General features: G+C 38.9%; 1 protein-coding gene across 1 annotated transcript in view; it reads right to left on the bottom strand.

Annotated features, from left to right (window-relative positions):
* Positions 1-10000, bottom strand: part of LOC138016770 (neuronal acetylcholine receptor subunit beta-3-like) — a 15575-nt gene that overhangs the window by 5551 nt on the left and 24 nt on the right. Inside the window, exons 1-6 of the mRNA XM_068863957.1 lie at positions 9865-10000; positions 4879-5036; positions 3326-3370; positions 3082-3191; positions 2345-2586; positions 83-517 (exon numbers count right to left, since the gene is read on the bottom strand). The exon at positions 9865-10000 is cut by the window's right edge and continues 24 nt beyond it. Of these exons, the coding sequence (XP_068720058.1) occupies positions 83-517; positions 2345-2586; positions 3082-3191; positions 3326-3370; positions 4879-5036; positions 9865-9916 (1042 nt within the window). The 5' untranslated portion in view covers positions 9917-10000. The remainder of the gene's footprint in view (positions 1-82; positions 518-2344; positions 2587-3081; positions 3192-3325; positions 3371-4878; positions 5037-9864) is intronic.

Raw genomic sequence — 10000 nt, 5'->3', positions numbered from 1 at the left:
TTAAGCATGTAAAATACAGTGTAAAATAGCAACGATCTGTGGGTGGCTTGTGCTCCACTCAGTAGGGACTTAAAGAACTAACCTGTTATGTAAGTCAGGAACTTCGGTGGCGCAGACGTCGCGTGATGAGCCTTCAGTACCAAAACAGTAGCGGACAGCGCCAGTCCTATCTCAAACATGACCACTGTGTAGTAAACACCAATCAAAGGCAGTGCCTCCGACTGCTCCGGAAGTTGTTCGGTGACCACGAGCAGGTACACGCTTACAGCCAATAGAATGGTAGCACATAATCCAATTCGCTCTCCGCTTTCCGCCGGAATGAAGAAGCTCACGAGAATCAGCAAACCGATGATCATGCAAGGCACGATTGAAAAAAGGACGAAATACATGGGACGACGACCAATGAAGAACGAAACGACGACTTCAGAGAACTCACCACGTTGCTTTTTTGAGTTTTCTTTCCTTATTTCAATACTCCTCAAGGCCCAATAACCATTTGACGTATTGAGTTTCAGGTCTTTGGGACGAAATTAGAAAGCAGATCTTAATTTAAGTGTGAGCCATAATAATAATAATAATAATAACAATAATAATAATAATAGTAACAATAATAATAATAATAATAATAATAATAATAATAATAATAGTAATAACCCATGACCCGGAGCCTACAACTCCATTTTGTTCGTGTCACGGCGTTTTCACAGATCGATTTATTTTTAGATTGAATTTCCCGCGAACGAGACTCCCACAGGAGCCCGATGACCAATTACAAGAAAGTAACTTGTTTTTCTCGCAAACGGTAGTCTAATAATAGATCGGTCTGTAATAATGCCGTGAAATGGGAGTTTGATGACAGAATGGGAGTTGTAGGCTCCAGGTCATGGGTTCCTGTTAACAATTATTTCACGAGGGCGTGTTGGATATAAGATAAATCATCTCATATCCAACAAGCACGAATATAATACATGTAATTGTTTTATTAAAAACGCTCACAAATTACAGATAAATCTTCCCTACTTAATTTTGTAAATACAAGAAACTGATGCCTGCAGTTACTGATATTTGTACAGTATGGTATGATAGCTCTTGTTATATACCTAGACTTTCACTTAACAAAACGAGCACTGTGATCAAATCCAAATGTATGCCGACCGGGATACAAGTCCGGCCTTGTTGCCCGCTCCGGATGTTTTGCTGTACCCTGGCTGCTAGAGGTTTTTTTCTCTCAGAGCGACGGAATAGGCGTGGAAAAACCTCTGGTACAGGCCGTTAAGTTCTTTAAGAAGGCCAAATGGGCAGAGTCAGATTTTGACCCTAGCAATTCGATTGGCTCCAGGAACTTGTTAGGTCTAACGAGTATTCTGATTGATTTACTCTGATTGGGTCTCGTGCCCTCTGTGGCCATAATCGAAACGCTGCAAAGTTCCGGAAATCCAGGCTTTGAAGGCAGCAAAAGTTCAGTGGGTTCTACATTTTTGTACTATGTATATGTCCGCCAAAATTCAACTTTGGCATCCAAATTTCAAATTTGAGTTTTTATTTTCATGTTCGATATCGAAGTTTTATATGGAACATTGAATTTTTGAATTTGACATCGAAGTAAATAAGACGAATGTACCGTGGGAACGGAATATGCTGATTGGTAGGTTATGTCACGTATCAATAGCCCTTTTCACGGTTAGTTTTTCTCATTTGCCTTACAATGTAATCTAACTTTAATGTGAGGCAATTTCGGGTTAAAACTACAAAATAGCCCAAAATTGCCTCACATACATGCTAGATTATATTGCAATGCAAATGAGAAAACCTAACCGTGAAAAGGGCTATTTACTAAGTTTTTTCGATGTCAATCAAACGGGGCATGAAAGTGAGGTTCTCAACTGCCAATACCACAGGTTTTTTTCGCCGCTTCGCGACTCGCTATCCGTCGCTCTAAAAGAGAAAAAACCTGTGGCATCCAGGGTAGGTTTGCTGCGATTGCTGACGGAAAGGTGTAACTATATCACAAAGCACTTAATGTATGCTCCTTCTGTTTCCCTCGACACCATACATTAAGTGTATAATATACCATGATGTCTAAGCCAATCAAAACACTAGAATTACATTATCCAATAATCTAGTTTTTAATGATTGACAATTATTAATTATTCCATGAGTGCGCAATGGATATGAGGAGATAAAATAGCCAACGAGGCGAGGTTGGAAGCTGTGTTTATATGTCTAAAGAGGGTCGATTAGAGACTGTCAGCGCGAGTTTTTTCTGGACATGTGAGACGCTAAGTTAAAGTGTTGGGATAGTGTGACGTCTTTTATACATAGCTAACAATCCTGGCCCAGATACCTTCTTTAGGGTTATCGCTCTGGACTGTCTGAGTGCTGATGTCCATAAGAGTGCGATCAGCCGTCAGTGAGCGAAACATCATACTGCACTTTTGCTTGTCAAAGGGAAAGTACTGCACATCTAGACTACACGAACTTTGGAATGTTGCAGGCGACACCCATGTATTCAGTCCATCGTTTCGCAATATCACATAGGTTCGGAATTTTTCCAAGTGACCTGCTTGGACGACCAATCCATCAGCGCTGAAACACAATTGGAGTCGTTATTTGGACTCGTTTGTCCGGGAATTTACAAAAACTAAGGGATGGTTGCAAATGAGTTTCGCAAAACCAAGCGAAATTAATCTCAGCAGTTGCAATGACGCAAATGATTATGATAAGCCTATCTGAATTCAAAGCATACGATTACATCACAATTAGTGCGCAAAAAAATTCTTGTGTCCCATTGCGGATGGTGTTGGTTTTGCTTCTCATTAATTTTCTCGTAAAGGTGGCCCATTTCAAAGAAGATAGCATAACTCTGATAACTATGCAATCACCAGAGCGTCAGCTTGTTTTGTGTGCAATAGTTCGACCGTGAAGCTCATTAGCGGCCGTGGCTCCTGGAAGTCATGTCTCATTTAGGGTTGATAAATATTATCATTAGTTACCTAAGTGTAGCGGAAGAAGTTCAGATCAACATTGAGCTAAGGGAAGAGATCTTAATGGCAATGTGTAAATGGAAGAAAATAAACTCACTTGTTTTCAAGGACGATATCTGGGACCCAAACGTTTTTCGGTTCCACAAAAATACGAGATATTCCGCCATAATTTGAAGGTTCCCATTGCAAGAACGGATTACGCCAAATCTGCAATTCAGTTCAGTAATATTTTGGTATAGTTAGCTCAGATGTCCTTAGGGTGACGTGGAGATACTTTGACAACGAGAACTTAGAACCAGCATACAAGAATTCAAATGTCAGTATACCAATATCTGCTTCACCTGTGTTACTACGCTCTGTGTCGTGATGACTTGATCCTTGTTATTCTGCCCAAGAAAACAAATAAATAACCATAGTTTGCGGTTACAATAGCTCCTCTGCGCAGAGGTCTCCTAAGTCTCCATGGGAGACCTTGCAAGAAGACTTTAACAGCATTTTTTTTTGTGCACCTGTTTAAATGACAGACTTTTATTAACAAGACAGGATGAGGACTGATCCCCCATTCATAGGCTTCTTCTTTTTAGCTACGCTGCTGTTTTGAGAGATGCAGCTGATTGGTCAATTGTAATGACGTAATGAAATTTTAAAAATGCGCGGCATTGGGAACGAGGACTTAAAATTGCTTTGCAAAACTAAAAATATATTTAAAAAAACTATGATGGGGCTTGGGGATCCGTTCTATTACCTCATCCTCTCTCGACTTTGATCAGTCCTCGATCCCCAAACAACACCAACAACAATAGTTAATAGAGGGGACTATCCTTAGCCCTACAAATTTACAATCATTTTTTAGAAAAACAATGATTTGGTAATGGTCATCGAAAATTACTAAACCGAAATTCGACACGAGCATCTATAGTTTTCAAAGAGATCGTGATTTTCTTTAGTTTTCGAAGGATCAATTGGAACAATCGATACGACAAATTTACGGTGGTTGTTTACTTCGACGTCTCTTGGTTTAGACACTCCCATTCTCCTCTCAATACCCTTAGGCCTTAATCTGCTGCCATGCGTAAAAGAGTTGATCAAAGACAATTTCCTCTTCTCGAAAAAATTACTTTCCCACCAGCAGCAGTCATTTCCGCACGGGAATAAATAGAGACCATTGACATTTCCCTTGCGGAAATGACTGTTTTGATCACGGTGACTCCAACTACTCAATGTTGATCACGTTGAGCTATACTTTCGCTTCAGTGATTTCAGTGGTTAGTTTGCATGTATTTAAACACGTAAAGTTTAGCACCGTTATACACGTTAGTGTTCGTAGCCTGAAACTTGTGCGGCTAAGTTTTTGTGAGGAATAACTGCAAAATTACCTGGCGCGGATTCAAAGCCACCTTCAAGTTTCCCTGCAACTGTAAAAGTGACTTTAAATCCGCCCTTACGAATTCTTTTAATCAACTTTGCAGAGAGTTTTATCCTACCCTGCTAATCAATTTCCAGTAATAAAAACTGGGGGTCATTTTCCCGAGTTTGTTTTTCAGATATAAGTGTTTTTTAAGGACAAAGTATAGTGTGTTTTTAGATCGTTCTTTAAACTCCACGGTAACCTATTACGTCATAGTAATGAGCGCATCCTGTTAAGTAATTATTGTTTTTTCGTATTGTACCATGACATTGACGTTTTGTGATATATTTGTGTATATTTAATCCTTCTAAATAGTACAGTGTGCTGAAAGAATCGAAAAAGTTTTGAGCCTCCATAACAACGGCTCAAACCTCAAACCATCGGCAAGAAAATCCTTTTCCCTAACGACTGAACCACCCATGTCATCTCCCGACGTGCGGTCAACCCATAGGTTCTTCTTCCATATATGCGGCAGTCGATGCTTACCACTTCAATCAGTGCCTCGAATTCCAGTTGAAAAGATATGTTCATCACTTGAGACGGTCCTAACACCGGACGTACCATGTGATCGTACGTTTGGAATAGAGCTTGTCTTAACTGGTATTCCGGTGCTTGGGTCAGGTTGAACATTTTTCCATCCACAGCTGGAAGAAAATGTAATTGAAGGCAAAGTGGTTGATTATTCATTTGGTTTATCAGTGCGGTTTGCAGCTGTATACCGGCAAAATCGTAAAATAAACGGAAATAAGTATTTCAGATAATTCAAACTGACGCACAGAATAAAGTGAGTAAATCACAAAGCGAAATAAAATTAATGCATGCCTCCGACGCTAAAAGGAGGAAAACACCATCATTCGCAGTTGCAACTGGACGGTTTGGCTGGTGCTTTTTGATCCGCTGGGAATGTTGCGTGGAAGGTCTTAATTAAGCGATCTCTTCTAGCAGGAATAAAAGTAATTGCTAAAGAGATGTATTTTTTTCGATGACCATGTCAACGCATGACTACTCGGAAAAATTTGGAGTGCTTGTCATAGGAATCGACCCAACCCTTTCAGCCGAATTCTGATTTCTTGATGGACTATTTTACTCCTGAGCTGTTATTACATATACGCGCGGAAGAATCACTAGGATCAGCTGACAGTTGTCCTGCTATACCTCTAGCGGGTATCAGTGAAAGATGACATTAGAAGATTCGACCGACCAAGCGACCGACCGATTAAAATCATATTTCTAAATTATAATCCCTGCAAACATTTTCACACTATCCCAGAAACCGTTCGCTAACTTGAAAGGCTAAAACTTAAAGTGCTACTATGATGAAATTCGCATCTTTCCTATCTAAACCAATTTAAGACATAAACATCTAGTCTACACGAGAAGAATGTTGTTTACTATTTTCAAATATCTTTTTTTTTTCCAGAGATATTCAAGTTTTAAAAATGTGCAAATTAGTCAAGTGATGATGTCATAAACTCAACCAAATTTTGATCAACTATGATGAAAAAAGATATCTGAGCCAATTTGTATCAGAAATGCTTGGTTCTTTGCTATGAGGTTCCACAATATGAGCATACCAGTTTTTGTTACTATAGCAACATACTGGGTTTCAGACCTCCCTGATATTAAAGGCTTTGCTGGCCACCTTTGGCAATTCAATTTTGATATTTGCCAATGGTGCCTCATCTGCATCATCCTGCAAGCATATAAATATGTTAGGTCGAGTTTGTATGTTTTTCTAGCTTAAGATCACCAAAACATTGAAATCAGGTTGGAGGGGACTGTAGAACTATTATTCTACGGAGTTTCAATGTTCTCTGCTTCAAATTGACCGAGATAGCTGTATTTATATACTTGATGTTATATTGGGTTTAGTGAATGACGTCATCAGTCTTTTCCTTTGCATATTTTACACATTTTTCAAACTTAAATATCTCCGAAACCAATTGAGATATTTCCAAACGGTAAACGGCGTTTTTAACCTTTCCTGGAATTCTATGTGATAAACCTAAAAATTCGGGGATAAAAATTTGATCATAGTAACACTATATTTCGTTACTGCTTGGCCTCTGAGGAGTTCAAATCGGAAGGTGGTTAGTGGTTCAAACCAATTGAGTCCATTTGAAGCCCGTACGCACTGGGCAATTTTTTTGTTTATTTTGCGAAAAAAGCTGTCGTCATTTCCGTGATACAAGTGCTCACGGTGATTTTTTCCCACCAAATTTTGTCAAGCCTTACCAAACTTCAAAGGCGCCGTCGTCCTGCTTCGGAGCAGGACAAATTTTTGTAAGGCGTGAAAACTATACATACTGTACAATTTACACGACGTGATGTAAAGAAAAAGTTTAAAAGTGCGGCCACGATTACCAAACTGAAAATTTGGTGGATACAATTTTTGCTGGGATTTTTGGTTGAGCCAAACAAATTTTGTCAAACTAGTGCGTACGGTCCCTTATTCCGTGAATTGGTTGGCGGTTAGGCGGAAGGCCTAGGTCCCCTAGGCATGTGTTTCTACAAATCCCCCAATTTACGATAGGGGAAGCTTTTTTGTTAATTAAAACCTCGCGATAAACGTAAGCTGCCCTCAGTTTTGATTTTTTACTGATCTTCTATAATTCTGAAGACCAGCTTTCAATTTAATGCACGGATGATCGTTCACTGACGCAAAGCTCTTAATCTCAGGATTGTTGATTAACAAGATCGACTGCAAAGTTAAATTTATCGATCGCAAGCTAAATGACAATACTTGTTGGTACCCCGTGTCATCGTTGTGTTTGCGTTTTCTACAATGATAATTTGTTTTACACCAAACACATTTGAAAAACCTTGGTGTTCTGCAACTGTTACATCCTTCCTAATGATGTCATATATCTTGAGTAACTAGCGTACCTTTGGGCCTTTTCCCGTCAATTGTTTTTACCACATCATAGTAACAGTGAAAGGAAACGGATATCATTTATTCCCTGATAAATCATTCATTTCCGTTGACTATTGCGAAAAAAGAATGCAGGCGCAGATTGAACAATGAAAGCAATAGACCGTAGGCTAACAACGGAAACGCCAGACATTTTCACTCTTCAAACAGACGGCGTTATCACGCAGTTATTCTAACTGAACACCAAATATTTTGCGTTTCACTTAAAAACGAAGCAACTCCTGGACTCCTCATGTAAGAACTACAGATAAAAATTACTTCATAGACTGTTAAAAAATATTTGCAACGGTGCGATTATGATCTTTCAATTCGTTTCGCTATTCAGAATCTTTTGCGAACAAGGGGGTTTTGGTATTGAAGGAATATTTTATAAAAGAAGAGAAAAGATTTGGTGAACAAATTACTATGAAACAGAAATAAGTAACTGTGTTTGACCGGAAATTTCTTGCGCCGTCTTCATTGGTGCATTCATGCAAAAAAACAAAAAAACAAAAAACGAGCAAGGTTGATTGAACTGTGAAGGAAGATATTATCTCGATTGGTTTCTCTAATGTATTGTTTAAGGCAACGATTTCCGGCTAAACTACAGAATGCCCGTGTATTGTGTGCCTCGTTCTTCAGAGAGTGCCGCAGCAAGAACACAACTGTGGTTATACTATGTCTATAAGGTTTTTTTTTTAATTGCAGTCGTTGTAATGAGCAACCTATCTTGTTTCGCTCGACTACAACGTCCGTCAGTATTGTGGTCACAACGACAAGAAGCTCGGGCTTGGTTTTCTTGTGTCAGATCGCGTACTTTGGCGCGAACCATCAACAAGCGCGAGTGGAATAATTGCTGTATTAAAAATTAAACTACTCAAAAATATGGATAAATCTTCCCGACTTTATTTTGTATTGTTTTGCCTCGCATTATTAAACTAACACAGGTGCTTATACTTGTCAAAATAAAGTTTTCAAGTTGCTACCTTGAAATGTTTTCATGCCATGTTTTCATGCCAACAAGCCTTGTGTTGCGTTTCGCAACAGTTCACGGACGACTTCTTTATTTACTCTCATGCGACGCGATTTTCACCTGCCACCATTTGTTTTCCCAGCGAATTTTTTTTATCTTCTTTTAATTTTGAGCTGATGCGTACGCTTACCATATCTGTAGAAAGCATGGTATATTAACTCATATGCCGTGATGTCAATGAATTGTATTATACAATGATCAAGTTTCCACTGTAAAAGGTGATAGTATACGTACGGCCGCGGCAAGAGAAGCCCGTAACATCCTTTCTCTATAAATTATATTTCTTTACCATAAGCTAATTTTCGTTCTTTCCCTTCCAATTGTTATTGTATTGCGTCTGTTAGACCGTGTTTAATTTTTTTTCATAAGTATTGTGTCATTAACTATAGACGCTATATCACGATTCAAACTGTCACGTCTACGCAAACCGCAGGATCTAACTTGCGAAGAGGTAGGAAGGTCATAGTGCTAAGAGGATCTTCAAGAACTATTGCTATGAAAACTACTTTCACTTGGAAGATCCTAGAGAAACAAAAAATTCAGTGGCCGGGCGTTTATCAACTTTGAATTATGAAATATAGCTCCAACTGAGTTTTCTGCATGTAAACCAAACAAAATATTTTTTCCGGCATCATTTGGGATCTTCCTTCCTCTATGAAAACACCTTCAAATCTCGACAATCTCAGAGTGAAATCATGAACAGTTTTTGTCGTGCGTGAATGAAACAGGCCATGAATAAACGGTGCCACTCTACAAGATAAAAATGAAAAACTTGTCGCTGATTGTACCAAGTATATGCAACAGGCTTGCAATCTCTCTATCTACGGCTTTTTACCAAAGCAATATTTCAGTAAACAACCAAACTGTTGTGTACTAGTATTATCTTCAGAAATGAGAATAGCATCTTCCAGTTTGGCGGACTTTCACCGAAACTATCAACGAAACTGGAGAGGAAGTATTTTGCGCTTACCCCAGTTTTGTATCAACTCGTGGTTAATTAAAAAGGGAAAAAAGGAAAAAGGTCTGTGACAGCACCATATATCGCGGAAGGCAAAGCGTTTCATAATTTTATACGAGACAGCGGGCAAAGTTTCTGGACCCTCGATCGAATCGGCATCAGGTGACAGAATCAAAGCTTCCCAAAGACGAAACCTCTTTGTTTTTCAATCTTCCAGTATTTGTATTTGTTTATTTGTAACTGAGATAAGGGTGCATAAACAGTGCCCGAAAAAACGTCGAAAATCACATTTGCCAAGTTTTCGCAACCCAAAGTAAATAAAAGTTATGAAAGTTAGCACTAGTAGGGCATGGCAAATAGAAGAGTTCGTCAACTCACTTCCGAAACAAACAAATCTTAAAGTTGTATTTGGGTGGTTCTACACATCAAAGCTGTATAACTAAAATTTGAAGTCGGTCCCAAGTCTACTTAAATGCTTATCAACTACTTTGTGCTGATTCCTTTTAAAAAGATAATGTTTTAGACGCATTAGAAGAATTAAGCTCTACAGTTGCCTTCAACATGATTTACCTGCAAATAGAAGAAGAAACGTGAACATTAAAATGCTAAAAAGTCGCGCCATCTGTTCAGCTGCCAAAGCCGGTGCCAGTATGTAGTCAACTTAGAAGGTGGTTTTGAAACTGTTCACTTGTTTACATATCGATGC

This window comes from Montipora capricornis, chromosome 9, assembly GCF_036669925.1.
Source record: "Montipora capricornis isolate CH-2021 chromosome 9, ASM3666992v2, whole genome shotgun sequence".
NCBI classification, from domain to species: domain Eukaryota; kingdom Metazoa; phylum Cnidaria; class Anthozoa; order Scleractinia; family Acroporidae; genus Montipora; species Montipora capricornis.
This window is presented reverse-complemented; position numbering and strand designations above follow the sequence as displayed.